This window comes from Tachypleus tridentatus, chromosome 1 (genome assembly GCF_004210375.1).
Source record: "Tachypleus tridentatus isolate NWPU-2018 chromosome 1, ASM421037v1, whole genome shotgun sequence".
Lineage (NCBI taxonomy): Eukaryota > Metazoa > Arthropoda > Merostomata > Xiphosura > Limulidae > Tachypleus > Tachypleus tridentatus.
In genome coordinates this window covers 2,447,222-2,475,075 of record NC_134825.1, presented here as the reverse complement: position 1 = coordinate 2,475,075, position 27,854 = coordinate 2,447,222, and the positions used below count along the sequence as shown (strand labels likewise).

The window sequence follows — 27,854 nt, the reverse complement described above, 5'->3', positions numbered from 1 at the left end:
TCATGAGCATGCCCAAACACTGGCATCAGATACAATGTGCACAACACCTGTTGAGAACATCCAACACTGGTACTTGGTTGACCCTAGCCCAAGTGGGTCAGCCAATTGATCCAAGGGGGGCCACTTCAAGGCTACCCATCTACAGGGATTCAAGGCCATAGTGGTCTGTTAGGGTTGGACCCCTCAACCACCAGGATCCTCTCCTCCCCTTCACAAGTTGCCATGCATGACAAACATGTGCATGGATGTTTAGATCCCAGAGAAGGTAAACTGAAAGAACAAAACCTTCCCTGGGAGATCCACTCACCACACACAGGAATCCACACCAAGGGGCAGCTGCAGGAAATATGGGAGAATAATAATTAGAAAAAGAGAAGAAAAAATTGCAGTGTAATGTAAACAAAGTGACATAAGAATTTCTTGGGTATCCACATTCCTGTCTGAATAATTTCATCTAAGTGACATTCGTGGCCTGAAGCAAGAAAAAGACATGAAACAATGAACTTGCTAGGAGATAACTTTAAACAGACAAAAAAATGGCTTCTCCCATATACAAGCCAGATGAGCTGTCTAATCCATCCAAAAGTCAACTGCTACACAAAGTATGGGACTGACAACCAAATGATAAGATGCTTAGTTTAAGGGGAGTCACAAAGAGAGTCACTTAATGAATGACCAATGAAGATAATGACTAGGTTTTAGTAAAGTAGTAGTAGTCTGTAAATAAAATCAGCATTTCCCTGTGAAAAATGTTTGTACGTAAAACCACCTTCATGACGTCACTTGCAAACTGTAAGAAGAAAAGTATCACAAGAATAATGATATGAGTAAAAGATGGCCAAAGGTTCAAATGAAGGACTTGTAAAAGTCCTGATAACTAAACTAGGGTTTGATTTGTTGGGAATCAAATAAAAAGGAAGACTGATAAGACAGGTCTTGAAGATGCTACAAGAACTGTAGAAAATAAAGTAGAATAGGCAGAAAAAGAAACAATGTCATTGACAATACTGCTTTGTATTCAGCAGTCATAGAAATGGACAGACCATACTCAAAAAGTAAACAAGATTAAGATTCAGATGACAGAATGATGTATAGACCAGTGTCAATAAACCAATCACCTGCATTGATAAGCCACAAAGGTGTACAGCAAAAAAATGGGCTACCCTGCAAAAAAATCAAGACAGACCTGTAAGGAACACAACAAAAGCCATGCACAAAGATAAAGCACTGGCATTTTATGGTTGAAAATAGATATCCAAGACTGAAGAAAGAGATACCTTCAAGAAAGAAGTAAAAGCTCCTAAATAATCATAAGGAAAAAAAAAAAAGAGTGAAGACCATGACTGAGCTTGTCAAATGAAACCAGCAAGGAGTGCTGCAAGTCAGAGATAGCACCTGGAAAGGAACTGAAGAGGAGAATGGTTAAATGGAAAGAGACAGCCAATCCTATCTCACAAAATCCACAAAGAATGAAACTGATAACCAAAAGAGTGGAAGCTTGGAATTGAGGAAAGTCACAAAGTCAGTAATCAGGAAGACTTTTCAAGACAGAACACCAAAGAATCTGAGGATACTTCTGCAGGAGGATCAAGTCTGTGAAAGACAACTGACTTCATTGCAGATGAACAACCAGGTGTTGCAATGATGACAATGACTATAAAAAGGGAGATATAGAGCAATAAAGTCCAGAGAATGATTACCTCACTGTCTATTGATGAAAGAAACAACACAAGATTTGAAAATGTGACAAGTGACCATAATAGTAGACCCATAGAAACATCAATATCATAGTGAATTGTGCTGAAGGAGGAATAATCATGGTGTAATGTACTCACATGACTACTAATTTATATGTTTATCACATAACAGTTTTGTCTTAAGCATACAGGAAATTGATAAATCTATTTTAACAGATTTATTAGATCTGTTTATGTGACTCTTACTTCAGTGCAACAGTTTTCTCATAGGAATAAGTGTATATAAAACATACCTGTTTTGAAATGACCGTCCACCAATGTTGTCACTGTAATAATTAAAAACAGCTGCATATTTTTCTCGACTCCATTCCAATGTCATCTGAAAAAAGATGTACCAAGGAACACAATTACACAACTCTGTGTAAATGACAAATTAACCACATAATATATTAAGAATTTTCTCTTATTGCACTATTACCTCAAACTCAAATACCAAACACTAATTGAAATTATGTATTTATTATCAATTACTAATATAAATGAAAATAACAATACAACTCTAAATAACACTAAATTATGTATTCCATCTCTCTCAATGAAAACTGTTGCGACACATTTGCTATAGTGCAAATTACCGAACAAAAACTGTTGTGACACATTTGCTACAGTCCAAATAACTGAACCAAAACTGTTACAACACAGTTGCTTCAGTCCAAATCACCAAATAAAAACTGTTGTAATACATTTGATACAGTCCAAATTACTGAATGGTTATTTTTTTTTATAATAGTTTCTGTAGCCATCTTATTTTTAGAAAAGAAAATCCAAACAAAAGTTACTGACATACACAAAGGTACATTTTCTTTTACTCACTAGCTTACTGAACCACATTTATCATTAATTTCACTAATTCGTATGTTTGACATCAGAGCTAAACATTAATCTAATAAATATTATAGCTTATTCAGTACATTATTCCAACTTAGGACCTGTATTGTCACATACACTTATAAACAATGCACAGATTAACTAGTCAGGTATCTCAGAAACTTATGATAATTCCAGTATCTAACTAATGTTAGATTTTGTACAAAATCTATAAGAGGACACAAAGCTGGCAACAAATAAATAGTAAGGTGGATAACGTCACATTGTGGCAGATAATCTGTGTAAAGTTGGGAAATGAATAGCACATTTACAAAATTATTTAAATGGCTGAAAATTAGTGTATGCTAATACTTCATAAAAATGTGATAGTAAAGGAAGATGTTCTTCAAAAGTTTTAACTCCAAATAATTCACAAAGAGGTGATAGTAAAGAAAGATGTTCTTCAAAGGTTTTAACTCCTAACTCATCAAGATGATACAACTGTATTCAAAGCATTGGTTCTTTTATCCAGCACAAGTTCACACAGAACCATTTAACTATCTTCATAATATTCCTTTTTATCCACAATGCACTTCATACACTAAAAGTTTCTTCCAGGGTCCTTGTACACTGAGAGAACAGTGACTGCCATGTTTCATTTGCCTGAGCAGCATTAGATATTTCAGAACAAAGCAAACCAATAAATTATTCGAGCTGTTGAAATGTCTCCCGTGAACTCTATAGAGCACGCTAAGAAATTCAAATGAAGATGTCACATCACAAAGTTCCTAAACATCTCCTACAGTGCTTCCCCTCCCCTAAAAAAAAATGTAAAATCACAAACAGTTAATTGATAAAAACAAGTGAATTATCTTTGATCAGCCCATGTTTGAAGTAACGTGTGTGTTTTTTTCAGCAAAGCCAAAATGGGCTATCTGCTAAGCCAACCGAGGGGAATCAAACCTCTGATTTTAGCATTGTAAATCCGTAGACTTACCGCTGTAGTAGTGGGGGGCTTGAAGTAATGAGGTAGACAGGAGTACGTTGGTAATGCTTGTCAGCACCAAATGCCAGCCAGTTTAAACACAAGTGGGTTGAACAGGTGGGCCACAGCATGTATAATAACATATGTTCTTATGAGGTACTAGTTGTAAACTGTAACATCCTTGTATCAGCCTCTTTATGAATCAATACCAGTTTATGCCTTATGCTGATAAGATGTTAACACATTATCAAATTGAGTAACATGTAACTAATTACTGCCAAAATCAATCATTTACAGTTTATGAGCAAGGTAAAAAAAACAGTTCATGTTTGCTTTCACTATTGCATAGAAAAGCAGCCCAATATTTTGGAATGGTTGTTTTGTCAGAGACCTATCTAAAAAAGCCTTTCCCCTGACTTTCCCTTGTCTGTTCCTACATGCTAGTAGCAACATACTGTTCCAAAACATGTCCCACTTACGAAAAAGTTGCAACTTTATGAAGTTTGTGTCAGCATCTTCAACAACAATTCTAGCAATAGTTTGTATTTTTATAACTCCATCATCAAAATGTTATCCACTAAAATTTAGTGCTCACTGAAAATACTGAAGCTAAATGTTTGGAGAAGAAATATAAGGATAAAATTTGAGCCAATTATAAGTTTTCTCTAATGAAAAAGATGGTTCAGATTATCTTTAAGGGAAAACTGTTCTATGTTCTCATCTCATGCCTGGCAAGCAATAAAAAGGCATGAAAACAGGTAACAGTCTTTGTAAGGGTGATCTGGAATGCACAATTTATGCAAAACTATTAACCAGTGAGAGATTTTTCTTTGTGATGGTATCTATCATGGACCTCCCACTACATCAAATCCTTTCAGCTACAAATCCCTCTTACTTCATCTGACTCCGTTTCTTAGAAGTCCACATAAACTTAACAACACTTTCCAGCATAGCATTCTTGGTATCTAATTTCATGAGATTGTTATTACTGTTTCTTCAGAGACTGTTACCAGGCCCTTCTGGGAAACAATACGAGAGACCTATTCATGATGCGAGTTAGACTTTGCTCAGAGACTGTTCAGTTTCAAAACTCTTCTAGCCTCTGACTTAGCTAGCATCCAACTGTTATTATTGTCAGCAGGAGGATTTTCATATTTATTGATGTATTCAAGAGGTCAAAAGGATGGAGGAAAAAACTGTAGTTGAACTACAAGGTAAAAGTTGTCTTTACAAAATACATCATGCATGAACCTTGATATGTTTATTTTTAAGAGTCACTATATCTCTGCAGCATACTGGCACTAAGTGTGGATAATGTACCTAATCCTGGGCAAAGAATGACTGTGTCAGCTGAAGTTCTGTGACCAATATACCAATTCAAAAGCAGGTCTAGTTCTTTCAAACAGCTCTAGTAGTAAAACTGAAGATGTTGTTGTGTTTATCACCTATCAAAGTTGGGAGTGTCATCTGTTGTAAACTGAAACACATAAAAGTGTAACAAATATTCAGTGAGTACAGCATGTTCTATTTTCAGCAGAAACAGAAAGGAATGTTGTTACTTTGTTAAACTGACCTCAATCAAAGCTACAGATCTTCCACTTCTATCAAGCCAACCTCTCAGCATGTACAGAACTTCCAAATCAACTAAAATTAAAACATCTTATTACCACAGGTCCAATAAAATTGTCCAGCCAAATGAAAGTGGAGCCAAATAATAGTTTGTAGCAAGTTTTACTACTGATAACATGGCACCATTGCTGGTCACATCATGCTTAATTCATCTGAACAAGCATATGACAAGTGGTTAGTAAGTAACATTTGTGTGGCACAAAATCTTTTACCGTGGTAGAATATCAATGAAGTTGTCTGCAGCTTCTGTAGTAAATAAAATTCTCAACTGTTGTTAATAGACAATATCATTTTCTCTGTCTTGGGCATATTAGGTAAATGGTGACATAGCTTAAGCATGCATATTTTTGGAAATTAATGCAAGATTTGTGCTCATAATACAACAGATTTTATTTTGAAGCTCAGAATATCCAATTTCAGAAAAGCCCTCTTTTGGTGTTCTCAGAAACTTGCTCAGAATTTATTTTCAAGGCAACAAATTCTGATTTTAAAACTAATATTTTTTTTTTATATTTTGTGCATTAATACAGCCTGGAATTTGTTTAATTTGTTTTAAATATATAAAATTTGGTATATTTTACTGTTGGTAACATTATGTTCATAATCAAAAGGTGAAAGTTGTAAATATTGCATTGTTTTTCGATATAAAAGCCATATATTCATAAAAAGAGGCTGTTACTTTAAGACAGAATCTCAGCTTTCCAAAAAGCCCTGTTATGTTAGGGCTTACTAAAATACTATTGTCACACAAGCATAGCAGAGTTGATAAAATTACCTGATGATCTGGTTTGTTTTCAATTTAACGTGAAGCTACTTGAGGGCTATCTGCACTAGCCATTCCTAATTTAAGTGGCAGACTAGACAAAAGGCAGATTGGCAGCACCACCCAACACCAACTGTTGGTCTACTCTTTTGCCAAAGAATATTGGGATTACCTGTTGAATTCAAACCAAAAACCCACAAAGTGCAAGTAGAACACCCTAACCACCAGACCATGCATCAATTGATGACTCCAACATTTTAAAATATACAATTATTTTATAAAGGTTAAAACAATGAATAAACTTAGAAAAATCTCTGTGTTTTAGTGAAACATGTGCCACCATCTTCAGAAGACACAAAAACAAATTCATTTATATACCATTCTAAATGTACATGCACAATTTGCATACTTTACAGGGGACACCACTTACAAAATTGATTTCCAGAAATTTAGTTTTGTTGCAACAGAAGCTAAGTCTTTATTCAAAATTATTTTAGTTTTAGCAATTTCTAACGATTTTCTTTTATTTAACTAATTTTTTAACTTTACGTGTTTAAGTATTTCTACATTGTCCCAATCAATCAATAGTACATGAAGACTTTGCCACTTTCTGCTAAGGCCAAATAACTAGTTTTCAGTTATGTTCTTTAATTATAAATGTCAAATTTCTACTTGTCTGTCCAATATAACCTAAACCACAACTTATATAAATTCCACGTATAGCCTTTACTTTTTCTATTTAACACCATTAATGATATTAATTAATTTTAACTGAAGAGTAAAGGTTATTTGACAAGTCACTTTTCATAACACATTACCCATATTTGTTGACAATCATGAACATATGTCAAACATAAGGTTATTTATTTCCCTTACTAACTATATGTAAATTGGTATATTCAGAAATTTGTAATTTATTAGTGTTTCATAGTAATCCCATCTATGGTGTAAGTCAACTGTCATATATTCTAAATAATTCAATCCTAATATTAGAATTTCATTACACAGAGACATCACAGAAATTACCTACAGTCTCTTATTGTCACAGCAGTGAGGAAGCTATGGCAGACGTTTACATTACCATGCATAAAACTGCTAAGAATAGAAATAGTTGGGGTTTTGATGTAATATGCATTTCAAAAGTGTGTGTATGGATACGAGTAGAAAGGCAGCTGATTTACTGATTTTATTTCCAACCAATGAGCACGTAGTTTTTTTTTTTGGTTCTACTTTTGAGAATTGCAAAATGATCAAGAAAAAACAACTAATTAAGTGTCAGATCTACTTGGACAGTTGTGTACACTATTTGGAACATTGTAAAAATAATAGTAATAATTTGTACAAAAACTCGTGTTTGAAGCCCAAAAGTCAGTTTTCAACAACTTTTCATTCATGATGACGAGAAACACTTGAAGTAAAAATGTGTTCTCAAGATGGCTGATATGGGTATTAAAAGTAATTATAATAAGAAACAGAATAGCATTTCAACCTTCTTAGGTCATCTTCAGGTTAACAAAAAGAGCTTGTAACTCCATAAAATCTGAAACAAAAAGGGGGTTAGGAAAAATTAATCAAGAGAGTTTTTTTTCCAAGTGAGACGAGTGTGATTTGCTCAAAATAACTCTCTCTAAATGCATGGTCTTCTCTACCTGAGAGCAATTATGAAAACAGTAAGATAAGTAAACAATATTTTCTAAATATGTTTGGTAATATATAAACATATGTTGCTGTTTTTCAAACTATAAAAAACTTAGTTGCAAGGATCAGGCATAGCTCATCCAAATATTTATGATTATTGCAAAGACTAAGCCCCTCCATTTCAAGAAAGTAAGTGTGCTATAATAGTGACAGTCGTAACCCATGGATTTCTAATTTTAGTTACTCAACTTCTAATACTGTTAATGTTAGATATGCCAAACTTTCTAAAATTTTCTAATTCAAGAGTGATATAACAAATGCTATCTTTTAGGCCATTTATTATACACTCAATGATGTATCTCTCGTAGCAACGTCACACACCTCAGCATTACTGTTACAATCTGGAAATGCTGAATATTTAATTATTATACTCTGAGGTATGTACTTCATGGTGTTAGATTAACTTATCGATACAGTTCAACTCTACTAGCAGAATATCAATCTATTTTGCACTAGTAAGGAGTAAACAACAACCTCCACTGTCATTCAGGGTAAATGACACTGCTTTAAAACAAAGTGGGTACAGCGTAGCTAGTAAAAGTAAAATATGGGGAAGGAATATCATAAAACAGTATACAACTAGAAGTACACTGGTATCATAAGTGAATAAATCATCCGTTTCCTTATGTAAAGATGTGTCTTCACATAGGAGTCAGCACATGTTGGCACAGAGTACTATTACGAAACTTGTTTATTAAAAATCTGAGAGGAGTCAAACTCATTTCTTTATACAACAAAATTAATCAAAAAATGACGTTTTCACATTTCCTTCAGTTCAAACACTTCTAAACTTGGGCTGTCTAAATGTTCATTTCTGAACTTTCCTCTTATTAATTTTCATTTTACTCAATTTAATCTTTACTTAAGCTTAGTACAAACTTCGCAGTAATTAGCATCACTGTCAGTAATAAAAAAATTATGATTTATATTCACATAATTTTTAAATATCTCAACCAACCCAACAATTTCTTAATATAAGTTAAAATATTTTGCCACGCTTCTATTCATTACAATTATTTATCAGTTTTCAAATTACTTTAAACTAGTTAAATTTCTATGCAACAAAACGATCACGAAGTTACTTAGCCTAATAGTAACAACAAACTTTGAGAAAGAGAAATACATGAACTTTCCAGAGTGAAGAACTAAAGTTATTCAGCAAACATACCTCCCCGAAACGTAGAACTGAAATACAAAGTATAACCAAACCAAGGAAACAAAAAAGCAGAGAATTTCGATGAGATAAAATATCATAAGTCCTTCGTTGAAGTAATTTGCATAAAACACTGTTAGCCATCGTACGTAACCATATCACTATTTGTTATTGACAGTCGAATTAACCATGACTTCTAAATCAGTAACAAGCATGTGATCTTTCAGTGCAACAAATATGATGGCAGCTTTCATTTCCTTAACACGGGTACAGCTGTGTGTAAATATATACATGTGCGTGTTATTTATACATGTAAATATATATATTTGTGTGTGTGTGTGGGTTTAATACATATATTATTTTTTATTTTTCTTAATGGTATTTTTATTACTATTTACAAAGCATATTTTTGTTGCAACCATTGCAGCATACAATACAAAGTTGTATAAGAATGTTATTTTATAACTATCTGTATTTATATTATTGATTTTGTTTGTTTTTGAATTTCGCACAAAGCTACTCGAGGGCTATCTGTGCTACCGTCCTTACTTTAGTAGTGTAAGACTAGAGGGTAGGCAACTAGTCATCACCACCCACCGCCAACTCTTGGGCTACTCTTCTACCAACGAATAGTGGGATTGACCGTCACATTATATACGCCCCCACGGCTGAAAGGGCATGCATATTTGGTGTGACCAGGATTCGAACCCGCGATCCTCAGATTACGAGTCGAACGCCTTAACCAACCTGCCATGCTATGCCCTTATATTATTGAAACAAAGGCAGCCATGATTAACTCGAGTACTGCACTATTTCATGACATGGAAATATCTAAAGATCTGACACCAACTTTTGAGAAACGGTTTTTTAAACATATATTTATTTGTTCAATTTATTTGTTGGTTTCAGAACTTTCGTGAAAAGATTGCAGGAAAGTTTGATTTGAATTTCGTGCAAATTAGTCTAGAGAGAAGGAAACTAGTAACCAGCACCAACCGCCAACTCTTGGACTACTCTTTCACCATTGAAAAGTTGGATTTACCAGTCATATTACGATGCCACTTTACCTAAAAGAGCGAGTATTTTTGGTGTGATGGGGATTCGAACCCGCGACCTTCAGATTTCGGGTCAAACGCCATAACTACTGGGCCGGGTTCACAAAGACTGCCTACTAACAAGTTGCGGTCCTTATTTTTGAATTGATAGACTAGTGTAAAAGCAGCATTACCTTAAAAATTGAACCATTATATTACCATAGACAGGAATTCCATACAATCTGAAAAAAGCAACCCCTTTGCAAGCAAGAAGTGATTAAAAGCTATTATTATGGTGTTATTCATTCGTTGGGGGTTGTTTTAAATTGTCTTGCAAAGTTAATTCAAATATCAATCCACGCAACTTAGAGGAACTGACATCCTCCCTCAACATTTCTGTAAAAACTTGATGCCACCGTAAATTATTGTAGGCCTACATTTAAAACGATGTCAATTATCGTAAATCAAATAAATTTACTTGCACAAAATAACTTCATAAGTTTCTTACCAAATATATACGTAAAAACGACTGGTTTGGGTTGAGAAAATTTTTATGTAGAGGAGCGAACAACGTTTCTACCTTATTCGGTCATCGTTAACACACTGCACTATAGCAATCATGAATTCATTAGAGATTTTTTAGTATGTCAGTAGTTACTGAGCCATGCATTAACATCGGCAATTTATTGGCATTAACAAAATCATTTGATGACAAATGTCAGTCTATTAGTAATCTATCAAATGCTAAAACTATTCCTATCTTTACAATTTTTAAGATAGCAGGCTTAAAAAATCCTCTTAGCTATCATACAGACCAAACTTTTTTGAGGTCCTTGTGATACTCTTTTTTTCAATATATAGTCTACAAGAGGGAGTAGTACTTGTCTATAAATCATTTAGCAACTGGGTAAAAGCCAGTGATACTTTCAACAATCATTCTAAGCTTGTTTATTATTGTGATTCTGTGCAGGTGGCCGATTCTTTGAAGGTTTCCATTGAACATTCATCATCTAGTAGAATTGATACTGTTACCAACAGTGCCTTTCAATCACCAATAACTCATAATAAACATATTCTTCATAAAATTATTTGCACAAATTTATTTTTAGAAAAACAAGACTTGACATTTTTTGTCAATAACGAAAAGATGTAAACTCTTCCAAAAACCGAAAATGGTGAAATACAGAGAGCTCATTTGATACAACTAAAGGTAAAAAAATATTTATCATCCTACTCACAGAATGACATTTTCCATGTCATGGGATATGATGTAATTCGAGTAAAAATATTAATAAAATAAAAAAGGCTTGTTTCTACTCTGTTCTCGGATTACGAGCCGAGTGCCTTAACCACCTGGCCATCCCAGGCCTATCCAGTTGGACATTCTCTCAGTGATGTACTTCTATAAACGATCATAATGGACGACTTTAAGCTTGTAATTCCTATACTTTTGAACCTGTAAATCACATCATTAATTTTATTCAGTACAACTTTTAGCCCCTTTGAGTATCTGCTCAACTTTGGAGTTTAATCCTTTTTGCAGTGGAATTTATAGAGCCATACTGTATCACTTCGATGAAATGAAGTCATATCAGGATTAACATCATAGCAACTTTTTATTTTATTATTAGCTGATTTAAGTACTTCTCATGTAAAGTGATAGTTATCATTGATGTTTGTTTTTAATTCTGTATATATATATTGTGTAAGACTTATCTATAGATGTGAGTAAAAAAAGGTACAATGGGACTTTAAGCTCTATCGTGAATATCAGCAACGATGGTGTGTTGCTGGTGCTTCAAGTAATGCTGATTCGATAATTCATCAATAACAGTAAACAACTAAGTTTTCTAATGTTCCTCCTCATACATGGTAATTCATGTACAAGTGTAGAGTTATACGTTTTCACTTAATGAATGGTTATTGTTCTATTCTTTTTAGAAACAAGAATCTAACACATATCCATAAAAAATCTGATTCAAAGTTTCATCCTTCATTTGATTGAAGTTCCATAGTTACACAAAATCGTGTGGCAAATCTGTTGATGAATTTCCTTGCAAGATTTTCTGCCCACTTGAAAAATAGTATAACACATTCATGATGTACCTGTTCTCATTGCTACTCTGGAGCAGCTGAACCACAACGACTCTCTCAAGCAGTTATTCAACACAATACTGTTGTAATTGTCTATACTGCTTCTTTCATAACAGTATTCATATGTTTTGCACCAGTTCTTCATAGGTCCTGAGCGTCCAACCAACTAGAAGTACATATTAGTATCTTCTTAGTTTACTCAACACTAAAGTTGTTGATATGATGCAGTTCTTCAGGATCTAAAGACTATGGAAATACTAACTATTGTCGTTATTCTTCCAGTGTTATCTTCCCATTCACTCTCGTAAGCTTAAAGAATCTTAGTGTCTCCAATCCATCTATGTCTCCAGATTACATGGTGTTGAATATACAAGACTGTTTCGGTATTATTTTATTTAGTTTAGTTTATTTAATTATTGTTTAGTTTTCAAAGCAGGGATGTTGAAGATGGGTTATTTTAACAGTGTTTGTTGTGATACGTTACTTAACTCTGTTTGAGTCGAAGCCCAGCTTGTACACGCGGTTAGGCCTTGAGGCATCATAATGTAGCGTCTCATCTACATGAGCTACGTGTAGCTTTGAACAAAATTAAAAAATAAATAAAAAATATTTAGTGAATGCAGCATTTAAACCATGCAATTATTGTTATAAGAACAACTGTATGGAAAGATATGTAGTTTGCAGTATGTCTTGTGTGATTTATAAGGAAAATGTATTGGAGAAACTGAAAAATCTAAAAACACGTTTTTTAAGTGTTAAAATGATGGAGAAGATGAATAGAAGTGCAGTTTTAGCACATGTTATTTATGAGCCTAACTCTGACCACCATATTCCTGTTAAAACAGAAATATAGTGGCACAATTTTCTAGACAGGAAGTACAAAGAGCCCCTTTTCATCAGATCTGAGAACGCGGCTGCTTCAAGTGAACGTTTTATCTAATCAAAAACACCTTAGGTTTAAAGGAAGATGCGTCCAGAAAAGTAGCGAGTGTGCAACTTAAAGAAATCAAAACTGACAGCCAAACAGGTCACTCAAGTTGTGGCATGATGGTGATTAAAATAAAATACGCAGTCTAACTAAACCTGTTATAACATTCTTATAAGTCACACACTCAATTCCTTTCGGCCGCATCTTTTTTTTCACACCTAAGGCGTTTTTTATTAGATATCATGACGTTTTGTTAATACACACCAACAAACCACAGCAAGTAAAAAGTAACTAACCATCATTAGCTTTAGGACCTTTACAGAACCAACCAGATTCTTTAAATATATGGTATTAGTTTCCTCTCTAAAACAGCGTTAATTGGTTCTTTTACAGAAACAGACTGGAATTTTGATTAATACTTTCTTGTTATTACCCTCATGCAATAATACAACTAATATTATGTTACACTAAACACTTTTTAATTAAGATAACTTCAATATATTTTGTAACTTTGTACTGAGAAGATGGCAACGAATATTTATTTTGTTTTGGTTTGAAGTTTGAGCAAAACTGCTCGAGGGCTTTCTGCGCTAGCCGTTCCTAATGTAGCAGTGTAAGACTAGAAGGAAGGCAACTAGCCACTACCACCCACCGCCAACTCTTAAGTTACTCTTTACAAACGAATAATTGGGTTGACCGTCACATTATAACGCTGTCACGGCTGAAAAAGCGAGCATGCTTGGTGTGACAGGAACTCCAGCCCATTAACCCTCAGACTGGTGATGAATAATCAATAATAACTGCCCACTCATATAATTCGTTTGAAATTTTGAGCTAGAAACTGCTAATCCAGTTTGCTTGACCTAACCAACACTTATTTATCTGCACGCCCTTTCACTCTATAATTTTTCTGCTCTAAAACTGTCCACTTTTGCTATTAGGTTTGGTTTGTTTTGAATTTTGCGCAAAGCTACACGATGGCTATCTTCGCTAGTCTTCCGTAATTTAGCAGTTTAAGACTTGAGGAAAAGCAGCTAGTCATCACCACCAATCGTCGACTCTTGGACTACTCTCTTACCAACGAATAATGGGCTTGAACGACACATATAACACCCCCCACGGCTGAAAGGGCCATCATGTTTGGTGTGATGGGAATTCAAACCAGAGTTTACTCTTAGGTAAAGCTGTAGTAAAAATGTTAGACAGATAGCTCACGTGACTTTTTGTGTAGACGTGCAAAAAATGTTCGTCAAATGTGAGCGGTTTATAGTAAATGACCTTGAAAATATGGCTTATATTTACACCAAATTAGACAACTAATTGTGTGTTGAAAATATCTATCAGTGTACTAAACTTGGAAAAAAAATGTTTCTATGAAGACAAAGATTTCATAGTTTTGGTGGAAAGAATAATATATAGGAAGAAGCTTGAATACAATTAACAGATGTAATACCTCAAGGATTTCTTATGGAACTGCTTTGAAATATGACAAGAGTATATTACTGAAACTCTGTGATGGTTTAGATTAGCACAGTCCGAGACATGTGTGGTGGAAAATCACTGCTGTTAATGTGTCATGCAGCCGAAACAACCTGTTGCGTGGCACACTACTGTGTGCCTTGATCAATTTCTCTTTGCTTTAAATAAACATATTTTGTAAGTGTTATTTCATGTAATACCAACAGCCTATTTTTCTGTATTACTTATTTGTAAGCCTATCTGAACAAATGATTTATTTTAATAGTAATACTGGTAGTTCTCCATTTACGCGGTTTGGATTAACGCCATTTCTCTATTTACGCGATTTTATAGCGATTTGTGTATTGTAACGGTACAAATAGAAACATTTATTCACCGTGGCTTGAAGGTTCAGCAGAAGCAGACGCTTTATTACGATAACTTGCGCGATAATACGACGCACGATAGTTCAAATGACGTTTCATTGACAATAATATTACGGTTATCTGTGCAGTAGCAAGATGGTCGCAGAGTCCTATCATACAACGAAATCATTAAAATCAATTTGTCATGCTTCACAATGGGGTTAATATTTTCTGTAGCTATATTATGTTGACTACGTGAACGTAGGCGCCATTCATGCAGTATATTAAGGCTTGACTAGTGGCATTACCACTGGGATTGCACGCATAGTGTATACTGTTGGAAATAATTTGTGACAACAAGAAACCCACTTAAAGTGAAAATGTACCTAAAGACAGCTGGTATTGGTATTAGCACTTTAATTAAAATAAAGTACAGAAGTTAACCTGAAGATGACTTAAGAAGGTCGAAACGCTGTTCTGAACTTTATTTTAATTAAAGTGCTAATACCAATACCAGCTGTTTTGAGACACATTTCTATTGAAAACAGTTTAATTCACGTGATCATTTCGTGGAACATAACTATCACGTAAATCGTGAACTACCTTTACAGTAATACTGTTAGTATCAATAGTACCAACAATATACTAAAAGCATGCAACAAGTAACATTTTCACTGGTTAGAACTTTTAATTCGGCTACTTACTGAATTAAAAACTAACTAACTAATTATTCAATTTTATGTAATATAATGTATAGAAAAAAAGTATTATAATAATATTGCTCTGAGACTTGTAACTTACGTAAGAAATTTAGTTGTTTATATTATAATACTAGCGTGTACCCCGCCAAAAATAATCGGAGAAGTACTGGTACTCTTACGTCAAAGTATGCCCTAACCTCACATGTCACAGCTAGTTGAAATAAATATATTTTACGAAATCAAGCTTGATCAACAAAGAGATATAAAAGTGCAATCGAGACAGTTAAATGTCTAAATTACTTTATGAGTCAATCAAAATTAAGGTAATCCACAAAAAATTTCGTGGCGTATTCATACAGTGATTATTGGTAAAAATCAGATATATTAACAACTTCTCATATATGGAAAAGCAAGGGTTTTTTGACAATAATGCGTTTCAGTAATGACTTTCGTGTCGTGTCGATTAGCAACAAGAATACAACTTAATATTGTCTTAGTGTGTATACTGAAATTACAAATTAAAACTGAAAAACAAATTGTTGGTTTCTTAATTGAACATCTTCATTGATTAAAGAGGTTTTAGTTTTAGTTTTCAAACGTGGTAATATGAAGTAGCTTAATTCAGAAACAACTTGCCTTTAATCACTATGCCTCAACAACCAAGAACTATAATTTCAACCTTCTGGCGACAGTTTATGACATTATGGCGACTTAGCAACGAGCTTTCTGATGGCACACTTTGAAAATATAATATCAAATCACACAAGGCAGCATCTTTTGGGCGGTAAAGTGCAGGGACAACTACTAACATTTTACCACAGTCAATAGATTCTTTTATAGTAGCAGCTTCAATGGTTTCCTTTTTAATAGAATGTGGATCACTGGCCCATCTGCAGATACAGATGAGATAGTAAAATACTCTACTCGACTCTCTAGCTATACATGACACAAATTCAAAGAAGACAGACAAAAGTAAGATAGTCTGGGTGAACATTTAAAAATAGAATGCATGGAAGGTATTATACATTACAGTGATATATGCAAAGGTACAAGCAGAAATCTAATAGTCGACAAAGAAATTATTTCAGTTCCAGATCTGTTATTTTTGTTTTCTGTCACCATGATTAATATGGACAAAATGTAAAAAATTACATAGAGTTCCAATTGAGAGAGAACTGAAAATTATTACGCAAGTTAAAATTGCCAACATTAACAAATCAGTTGACGAAAACTAAATTATTCACAAAAATTCATTTATGTAATGAATTGTAAAATATATCTTTAAGACTCAAATCATTTCCTCTCGCCAGCTTTGGTCAACCAAGCAGTTGCATAATCATTCAAAGAATGGAATTCTATATGTGTAAGACATTAAATGGAAACATTAGGAAGAACACATTTTTCAAAAAAATTATATCAAATCCCTGACAGCTTTATCTGTAATGTCTAAGTGATCAATACAGTCAAGACAATCACTAATAAATGTTGCAATAAGTTATTAAAATGTGAATATGAAGAATAAGACTTTCACACATTTTTCTAAACAATGCTACATTCTGTCACAGTCAATTCAAGCTTCGTTCAAAATGAGAGCTGAAAGAAATCTTACAAATCATTGAAAGTTATAAATTGCATGGAAAACAAAACAGCTCACTGAATTAACAGATTACAATGTCTAAACCTCTTCTGTAGTATATAATAAAGATCAAATAAAAACAGTTATAATTTCATGTTTCTTCTTTTCTTATTTATATTATTAAAAATTCCACTCTTATAGATGTATTCTGTGGAACCATGGAACTGAATGCTCTGTCAAACTCTGAAATTGAAAATATGTCGTCAACAGGCAACTGGTCTGTTGGAAGTGCAATTGTTACCCTGCCGATAGGGCAAAGCTCATGGGAGATTATTGGTTTGGCGATTATTAGAGTATACATAACAAACATACTGCTGTTCTGAAAAATCAAGTTTGTGTTTTTCTCTAATGACAAAGATATCAAAATGCTTATAGAAAAATGCCATCACACAAGATATGCTCTTTAGAGGAACATTGAAATTAGGTATCAAAAATCAAAATTGGTTCCTGGACTTTGACAAGATTTTTATTTTCAATAATTATCAAAGTTTTTATTTACATTTGCTTGTTGTTCATACCCACAAACAAAATGTTGATATTCTACATTCTTTAAGCACGAATATAATAGACATTGAAAACAAGATTTTAAAATTATTACTGGTGACATCCATGCATAAACTTTTTATGTACTTACAATCAAAAGATGGACCTATCTCAATGGAAGTTATCCCACTATCATAGTCCACGTCAGCCTGATAATCATAACTGTGGTCTGTTTTTACATTATTTACCAAATGTATCGCCAGTTTAAAAGAAAAAAAAGGACGTGAACAACATAAAGATCGATCAATTTTTAAATTCATCTTACCGAAATTATTCAACTACAAGTGTTATTCCCAAAGGCAACAATGTGCAGCATAGTTTCATATTTATTGTATGATTTTATCTACTCCGCCTCCAAGGTCACAAACTATATATTATAGTGAACCCTGTTGTGTTACCCCTTCGGAACGTTGACAAAAGTTGCTTTCAGATGTCTTTACCTTCTCTAAGAGATACGTGGAACTGTAAAGTTTAACAAACATATGTGGTGTGGGGAACCATAAATATAAAACGTAAAAATTAGCATCACAACACATGATAGTGAAAACTAGCACAACGGTATCAGTTAAGGCATGCATTCTTTAAACCTGAATGATCTATTTATGAAAGTAGTCTTAAAACGTAATATTTCAGTCTGTTTACGTGTTATCTGTAACTAATACAGATGAAAGTTGTCTAATAAATTCCATTTATAGCATATAATAAAAGCTAATAGTGAAAAGCTAGTTCACACATTGAACATGTTTATTGATATAAATGTTTCGTTCAAAGTAACTGGTGTCTGTCTGAATGTCAGTGAAGGAACACGATAATGCTCGAAGAAAACCAGCCTGTCACTGTTTTGGTGAAATAAAATATTAGAATTCAACAAAATATAATAGAGAGTGCAGAATAATCGACATTACCACAAATGTATAAGACTTTTTTTGACTCCATTTGCAATGTTAACCTGAGTTCTGAGTGTTCATTAATTACGAAATTTGCTCATTTATTCAGTTTCATTTGCAGACGTAAATAACAGTATGTTTTAAAAGTGGACCGTATTGTTATGCCAATCTTAAAAAACAAAAACAAAAAAAACGACGTGAAGTCGATATAATGCATGTTTGTAACGATGTTTATCTGTATTAGGTTGTTATGAGTAAATTCGTTTTGTGTCTAATTCAGCCAGAAAAGATATGTAAAATAATGATAAAGTTACATGTTATTATTAAAATTTAATACGTACAAACCTGAGATATTAAAAGTTATCTAAAGAATTTCAGGCTGTTCTATTTTCAGGCTCGATCAGATATAGAGACTTTAAGCTCTTCACTGCACTTAGGGATCGATGAGTGCGAGGTGATAACCGGTTGAAGGCAGTACCTCAAACACTGTTGTAATGTTAAGTTACAATTTTAACTTATTCAGCAAAACAAGCGATAAAATTTATATATAGAATATTTACTGTAATAAACAGAATGCTACACAGTGGAATTTTGGGGGCGTTCTGTTGTTAGCTCGAAATTCTCCCCCACGTTTGGTTAGTATGAGGAGCTTGCCAACGGATTACAATGCATCAATCATGTCTATCATGTTGAGTTACATGTTTTTGTTGTTGACTAAAATAATGCTCGAAAATTGTACATGGGCCATGCATAGGTGTCTGGAGACATTTATCCAAGGTAGAACCAATTAAAACTTCCGAAGCTGATAGTAAACTGATTGTAGCTAACCAATAATATTATATTGCTATGTCTCGACGCCTTGCGATAGATAGCTTTGATACTCATTAGGCGATATTCTCGAAAATTCACCAGTATTCGAAGATACGATAGTGTTTTCATAAAACATGTATTGTTGAATTTTACACTCGGGAATATTTTGAAAATTTTGAAAACAGGCGGGACTTGTGCTGTACACGTTTAACAATATACGTTACATGTATTAAACTGAAATAAATGTATAACAGCAAATCTATTACGGTATTTAGATATTTTAAAACTACTGATAAACCTGGCTGCTTTTATTAGAATTGAATATTGAATGTAATAAGTCGCGTAATATTGCGAAGTATGCATGTGTGCTTTCTTATAGCAAAGCCCCATCGGGCTATCTGCTGAGCCCACCGAGGGGAATCGAACCCCCTGATTTCAGCGTTGTAAATCCGTAGACATACCGCTGTACTAGCAGGGGTCATTGTGAAGTGAATAAACACCTTCACAATTCATATACTCATGCTAAATGAATATAGAAAGAATTATACATTCATAAAAGGTAGAGAACTGCTTCTTGTCTTTCTCAACAGACGCCCAACAAAGCTGACATAGATGTATAATATAATAGGCACTCGGTAGTTGAAGGAACGCATATTACACATGTACAAGTACATATTAGCAACAGATAACTTGTGTACGTTCATTTTCAACGAGTATACCGCGAGTACCAAAACACGATATAAATTATTGGGTGAATGAAAAGTGTGGACAAATGATAATAAAGAATAAGAACACATGAATCAAAATGAAAAAATTTATAAGTTATTTCGCACTACATTTCGAGCAAACACCCTTCGTGACAGTGGCGGCGCCAAGGGGGCTTGGAGTGGCTTGAGCTCCCCCCAAATGAGCCAAGCCCCCATTAGCCCCCAGTATTTTTACCTACATATATTCATAAAATATGGAAAACACAATCGTCGTTGTTGCTAAACAATTAACATCAAAGACACATAGATCTGTAAAACTCAACGTCTTCATTAAGACGGAAGTATGTGTCATGCGTCCCATAGCAACGTACTGAATGCACTGAAACTCATGCGTTGTATTGCTGCTCCCTGTGTAATGCCATTCTATCTTGAGCTTTGACGAAGATTAGACAACCACGTTGATTTCAAGTTACAACAGATCATCAGGGATTTTACTTGATAAACCAAAGTTTTCAGAAGTATTCACACATTAATTTCATTTATTTTTTTATTGAAAACTAAAACATAGCATGCATGTATAAGTGTATTGTGTATAGGTCAAAACTATGAAGCATTTAGCCAGTGTTGTGTCCTTTGTGAGATCATTTTGCATTGTGTATCAGGCATCCAAAATTTGCTGCCAATCACCAGAACAGGTGCATTGTTTTGAAGTAATATTGACTACAAACACAACATTATGAAAGATAGTTAGCCTGATAGTGACCTTACTTTTCCTCAGAGTGTATTAACTTCGCATGGGATAATTCGCTTCTGCGATGTAAACTATGTCTTTATGCTATATTTCTTTTGATTTGTAGCTTCACTCTTAATGGTATATTAAATGTTCAATCTAAGCTAATCTTGATTTTCTTTATTAATATGTATTACCTTGGGTGGAATTTAAGTGAGCTTCTTCTTTTACATATACACATATTTTCATAAACAGCTTATTTCTAATTTGTAATAATGAATTATTAATCAGAGTATGAGTTTCCAATGAAAACTACATTGAAAAAATGCAGTTCAAAATAGCACACCTTTCTGAAATGTACCTTGGTATTTACATTATTATAATTTACCATCTATACTTCATATTGATGGTGTTTTGGGAAGTCACTCCACAGTTTACCTCAGCCCCTCAACGAAAATATCCTGGCGCCGCCACTGCTTCGTGAGGCAGTAAAGATCGTGGTACAATGGAGTTGTTTTGTTTGTTTCTTTGGAATTAAGCACAAAGCTGTACAATGAACTATCTGTCGTCTGCTCCCCACGGTATCGAAACTCATTTGCTTAAGTTGTAAGTCTGCAAGCATACCACTGTACTACTGAGGGCTCATATAATCACAACATATGTATTATATTACCTTTAAACAATTATTTCTGAGTCTAATTCCACTATAACACAGTATTTACTGCCTGATGAAGAACATCTGCTCAAAATGTCGCGCAAAAGAGACTAAAAAAAGTTTTGATGTTGATGTGTGAAATGCTAGGTATGAAAATTTACCCCTGACGAGCCTCTGCTTTATAACGTATTATAATTCTGAATAGCCTGACACTGAGTTAAATAGAAAGTTAGATTCAGTTACTAAATACATGTTGATATGTATCGAATTTGTGATATTTGCCAACATGATTGATAAACACAATTTTATTTATTTTTATACAAATCATACTATAATGGAGCTCTTGCTTATATGATACTAGAAAAACGTTTTATTACGCTGTGTGCAACCGTAAACTTTGCGAAATTTTTATCCTGTGTGCATGTAGATTTGATATAGGGGTCATGATTTTCCAGTTTTGTCTCTGTTTCCCGTCACAGAGAACTTTAATTATTTTCCATTCTCAGGGTGCAGATATGATGTCCCGGCATGGCCAGCAGGTGGTTAAGGTACTCGACTCGTAATCCTAGGGTTGCGGGTTCGAATCCCCGTCACATCAAACATGCTCGCCCTTTCAGCTGTGGGGGCGTTATAATGTTCGGTCAATTCCACTATTCTTTGGTAAAAGAGCAGCCCAAGAGTTGCCAGTGGATGGTGATGTCTAGCTTACACAAAAATATAAGCTGCACACCAATGTTTACGTATAAGCATATATATTGTCTATTTTTTGAATTTCGAGTAAAGCTACACAAGAACTATCTTTAATAGCTGTTCCTAATTTAGGAAATGCAGCTAGTCATCATCACCAACCGCCAACCCTGCTCCCAGGGCGAGCATGTTTGGTGCGACGGGGATTCGAAGCTGCGACCCTCAGATTATGAGTCGAGCGCCCTAATCACCAGCCCATGTTTGATTTTTTGACTGGAGAATTTTCTATAGTTTTAGTGAATAGGTGGGAATTTCGCAATAGAGATTTAACAGTATAAGTTAAGTAGATTCCTAAATTTAAATTTAATTAAACATCGATTTTAAAATTGGTATATGATAGTAAATCTCTTACAGAAGTTTATTCTTTAATCTTTATTACACTTTATTCAAAACTCGTTATATCCCCTAGACTCAACTTTCAACCGCTGGAGATCTTATGTCTGGTGTAGACGTTCTTTACTGCGTTTTAATATGAAGTACATTAGAAAATAAAATAGACTTCATTTAAATACAAGTCATGTGTTAAGGGTATTTTTAAAAAAATGATAAATTTATTTATTTCAATTAATGTTTCATTCTTATTTTAACTAAAATACATAATTTTTGGAATAGTGAAGAAAAGCTATCTCTTTTTTATATAACAATGGAAGTGTTGGAGATTAAATCTGAAATTTGTGCTGGTGAAGAGGATTTATTGGATATCAAGATGGTAAAAAATGAAGAAACTTTTGCATTATCAAGTAAGAAGTGTACTTGTCTAGAATTTAAATATGTGATGTTCTTTTCTGCATTTGTATCTCTTTCCAAAATATTGCGACTGTCAGTGGTACTTTGTTTACTTTAGGTTTAACCTCGTGCCAGGGTGTTCCAGCATAATTAGATTTCTTGATCTACGGGCACTTGAACAGTAACATCTTTATCAAAAGTACTTATTTATTTATAATCACATGTTAAAAGAAACAAACGGAAATAAAAACAAAAATTCGTGTAGTTATACTAGTACACGTACTTATTTAGGATTTACATATGTGTGAAATATGCATTTTTGCTTGGACATTTTATAATAAATTTTAGAAAAAAAGAGACCTGTGTTATGTATCCTTTATAGATTATTCCTTGTTGTTGTATTGAATCAACATGCAATAAAAAATTGAACTTGGAACAACTATCACATTACCACTAGTAGTTCAATTGACAGAATGCTCAGAGGGTGTAGAATAGAATTACCAAGATGTTATGTGTTTTAAGTCTGCCTTGGTCACTACTGAGTTATGTACCATTTCACTTGTTTCAGATCATACAGAAGCTAACCAATATACTAATTATACAACCTATACTGACTGCTTAGCTCTTTGAAGGTCATGAAACCTTTTACTGTCAGTTCTCACCCAGTTTTTGTGGACAGTTAGAAAAGACTGGCTCAGTTTTCTTTCTCAACCATTTCCATAGTTTTTTTTATATATTTCTAGTCATGTTAGTATGTCCAGAGAATGAGCTTGCTGACGTTATAACAAAATCACAGTATATTGGAAATGTAACAGCCATATTTATTCTTTATTTGAACTTCAAGCTTGTAATCAAATAAAGGCTTCACTTCACTTAACAGTTGATTTGTAGTGAGAAGCATCAATATAAACATGTCCACATGAATCCTGTAACAGTTGTCTGGCTGTCTAGTTTCCATAGTAACTGTAGAGAGGAAGTTGGCTTCATAAAACATCACATTGGTCCCAGTTTCCTTACACATTGATATCTTTTGAAGGGCCTGATCTACAAAATTGTGGACATTATTAACTGCAAGTCACAACAGGCTACATTCTGTTCTCATGCTGTTGTTAGGTCTACCAGTGGCGATATTATTTTAGACATATTTTACCTTTAAGGTTAATTTTTGATACCAGAAGTTGTCATTGGTTATAATGTTCAGATTTGTTGTGTTCCTAGCTTTTGACAGTCTACAGTTCTTTTAAATTAGAATGAATTTTTTTATCTATATTTCTCAAAACATACATTATTTTCAATACATATTTTAATTTTTACTACTGCATTTTAACTTTCTTTGGTTAGTGTTATTGAGAGAGTATAATGATTTGATGCTGTTAGACCTGGTGCTTTGCTCTCTGAAGCCTCAAATATCAACTTATCCACTCAGACTGACTCAGTATATACTATATAAATTGTCACAGAAGTGTTTAATAAAAATACTTCTATTAATATTTTGATTTCATGCATATATTACACAGTTATAATGTTTAATAAGAGACTGCCAAGTTTTTACCTGTTACACTTTGTTCATTCACAATTGTAGGATTATAGTTTCATGGTTACAGAGTTTGTTAAACTGACCAATCACATCTACAGAGAGTTCAGTGGTAACTACTGTTAATGAACCATAAAGAAGTATAATGGAATATTTTACTCATGGAACATAAACACTGATTCTTTAATTGAACACTTTTCATGAAAATAAATACCTCTGAAAAAGGTAACATCAGTATAATATGCCTGAATTTTCTGAACCCCCTTAAATATGTTGTGTACCCAGTGAAGGTTGGTTTATGGTATACAGCAGTATGGTATCCGTGACATATTAGTGTATGTACTAGCAAATGATATGTATGGAGTTATAGAATTATTAAAAAAATAAGAAACTAAAAGAATACTTACAACCAGTTAAAGTTTGTGTAACACAACTATTCCCACTTTAACCTCCAACATTTAAACACCTAGAGTTGTCTTAAGTAATAAGTTAGATTTTCTGTGAAACAGAAAGGTACATGTAGTAAGCCTTCTAGAAAGTTTAGAATACTTGTTAATATGGCTAAGTAAGGTATCAGTAAAAATATCTAATGACATAATGTGGTATCTACTGATTCTGATACGGTAATGCCTTCCACTCACAAGATTAACTGTTCTCATTCATTGCTGCCCTTTATATGCAAACTCCAATTGAAATAAATGATTCCAACATGCCATTCGTCCATATCATCACCCATCCATCAATAAGAACATAATATGCTTACATTATGCATGCCATTCCCTCTGTACCTCTCTACCACACTATCACTTCTGGTTTGGCAGGGCTTGTACTACAATGTTTTATCTCTATTAGTGTTTGAGATTGAATTTTTTGAAAAGTGGTTTTAGTTTTACATACTCAGTTTTTTTATCCATTTTATTTCATATAGTCTTCTTCTGGTCACATTTATTACTAACTTCCTGCACTATTGTTTATTGCAATAACATGGATTCTAAAGTTCCTGTCACCACATCAGGTGTATCATTTTTGACAGGAGTTTTACCATAGGCTTTACGTATTGTTGACCTGATGGAAGGTTTGCTTACATTTATTTGCAAGGAGATTGAAATTTATAATGCTCAACCTTTATTTCTGGATATTGCTTCATTTTCTCCTGAACCTGTGGAACCTGAACATGCTGAAGATGACTTTTATTGTCTGTTTCCACTTCCTGACTCTGCTTTGCATTCCAGTATCCTCTCTCTTAGGATTCCTTTCAGCCTTCCATGTTTTGTTTTTGGACTTTATTTCTCAAGTATGTGATTTTTTATCTCTTACTGTTATATCTTATGACCTGCATTTTTTATTACTGCATGAAGATACTTCCCAACATTTATTGGTTTTTTCCCCTATCTCCTGAATTTTGAGTTTATGCTTAACAATTTACCTCTCATTTGGGTGTTGATATTAATATGCCTCATGTCTCAAGGGCTACAGATAAGTTTGTCTTTTCTTTTCATGGAAGTGACCATATCTTGACCATAAATTGTTGGGTGTTGATCTTACCCATTTGGGGGGCCTACCCCTGAATCTCCGATTAGTGTCACCTATACCCAGTTTCATATGACAATCCTACCCTCATGACTCTATTGTCTTTCTGAGGCTCTTCTCAGATATTCTGAGGGATTTTCTGTGGGCATTCTCTCCTTCTTTACCTCCACATTGGCTCCTCTGTCATTTTTGGCTCTTGTCTTTAGAAATGTGGTTTATTTGTTGTTGATAGCAATAGGTTTTTATTTATAATTTATGTAGATCTTATTTATCTGCTCCTTATCTTTGGTTGTGAGTGGCTCCATTTCTTGATGTGTTGTTTTTAATACATTCATGTTTTTAGTGACATCTGTCCAGACACAATGCACAATTTAACATCAGGTAGCCTGTTTTTCTCAGTTGAGGCTGAGTGCAGCACCAATATTCCATCTTTCTTCTTTCCAATCCTAACCTGTCCTTCTTTCTGGAGATACCATATCTTGTTATTTTTCTTTATGATGCACAACATGTGGTCAACAGTTGCCGTGACTCCATTGTGAGTTCAGGACCAGTGTGAAATCGACTTGTGGCTCTCATTTATCAATGGTGTCCTTTCATCACTAGTGTTTGGGTCTTTCAGGATTTATCAAAGGGACTTGAAATTCAGTTTCTTGCTACATCTTCCCTGTTCCAGGTACCAGTTTCATTACCTTCTCCTCAGAATGCTGTAGCTCACTAGCATCTATCAGAAGGAGTATAGAACCTCATCACCCAACAGGTTCTTGTACCAGTTTCATATCATTCATCAGAGTTTTATTCCCATCTGTTCATTGTTCCCACAAAGTCCAGGACCAGGAGGCCTTTACTAATCTTTCTCCTCAAATACTCTGTTTACCTCCCACATTTCACTATAAAGTCTTACCTCAATCTTTGGTGGTTTTTTTCTTTAGGTCTATGGATGACCCAGATGGACATCTCCTATACCTATTTGCATATTTCAGATGTCCCACTTTAGGGTTGTGGTGTGTGCGTCGATCACCAGGAAACTTCAGTTTGTTGGTCTGTAGACAAACAGTTTTTAAATATTGACATTCTATAGCCCCAAGCTGTTTATCAGGCTTTGGTTAACTTTTTTCCCATGGTCCAACATTGTCTGATAATGATTCATTCTTATAGTTCCAGGATGGTTGCTTATATTAGTTGCAAACGTGGCACCTGGTTCTCTCTGTTTGTACACATTGGATTTCCTATACTGAGCTTATGCACAACACATTTTTTAATTATATGTCATGTTTGGGATGCTTTTAACCTCATGGAGGATCACCTTTCTCACCCTGACAATATTTAACTAATAGAATGGTCATTTTATCTTGTCATTTTTTGGTGGCTTAACAGTATGATGGGTTTTCCTCTTACATTGCACAACAAAGTTTTTGCTTCTTGAACACTGTTGAGTATTCCTTATAGATGTTTGGCTGCTGATCACGAAATTCACATCCAAATTTGCCCACCACATACCATTCTATTTAATCGAAATCTTCAGTTTCACCAGGACATTGCTACAATGGAAAAACGATATCAGGGCAACTGGAATCTGTCAATGCTTGCTGACTACTGTTGGACACTGCAACATGATGCACTGGACATTGAATATAAATGAAATTCAGGAGCAAAACACTTTTAATTATGTTGAACTTAATAGCGTATTAGAAACATAAACGCAATTAAATACGTTTTTGCTGTTAAACAGTTAACTGTCTATTTCTCAGTGTTCCGAGATGATGAAGCAAAACCAAAACTATATTTGTGCATACCCACCAGACAAGCTAAGGACCAGACAAAAGCCAGGCACAAAATACAGGAAGTAGAACTGGTAATGACAAAGGAGGTTGGATAATAAGGGAAGTGGTCAGGAAAGAATAAATAAAGTTGGATTGACCATGGTGGAGCTTCCTGAAAAACTTTGTTGTGCAGTGCTATCGATGTAATTGCCACCAC

At 34.1% G+C, this 27,854-nt stretch overlaps 2 protein-coding genes across 4 annotated transcripts in view; one reads left to right on the top strand and one right to left on the bottom strand.

Annotated features, from left to right (window-relative positions):
- The window catches only part of LOC143230391 (N-acetylglucosamine-1-phosphotransferase subunits alpha/beta-like), a 179,919-nt gene extending 170,846 nt beyond the window's left edge, over window positions 1-9,073 (bottom strand). For both annotated transcript variants that reach the window (XM_076464018.1, XM_076463930.1), the window contains exons 1-2: window positions 8,808-9,073; window positions 1,991-2,076 (exon numbers count right to left, since the gene is read on the bottom strand). In XM_076464018.1, coding sequence (XP_076320133.1) covers window positions 1,991-2,076; window positions 8,808-8,936 — 215 coding nt within the window. In that variant the 5' untranslated portion in view covers window positions 8,937-9,073. The remainder of the gene's footprint in view (window positions 1-1,990; window positions 2,077-8,807) is intronic.
- A 13,291-nt stretch (window positions 9,074-22,364) lies between these two features.
- The window catches only part of LOC143230326 (uncharacterized), a 29,293-nt gene continuing 23,803 nt past the window's right edge, over window positions 22,365-27,854 (top strand). The window contains exon 1 of one of the 2 annotated variants that reach the window (XM_076463807.1): window positions 22,365-22,827. In XM_076463807.1, the coding sequence (XP_076319922.1) occupies window positions 22,804-22,827 (24 nt within the window). In that variant the 5' untranslated portion in view covers window positions 22,365-22,803. The remainder of the gene's footprint in view (window positions 22,828-27,854) is intronic. The other variant, XM_076463723.1, reaches the window with a different exon arrangement.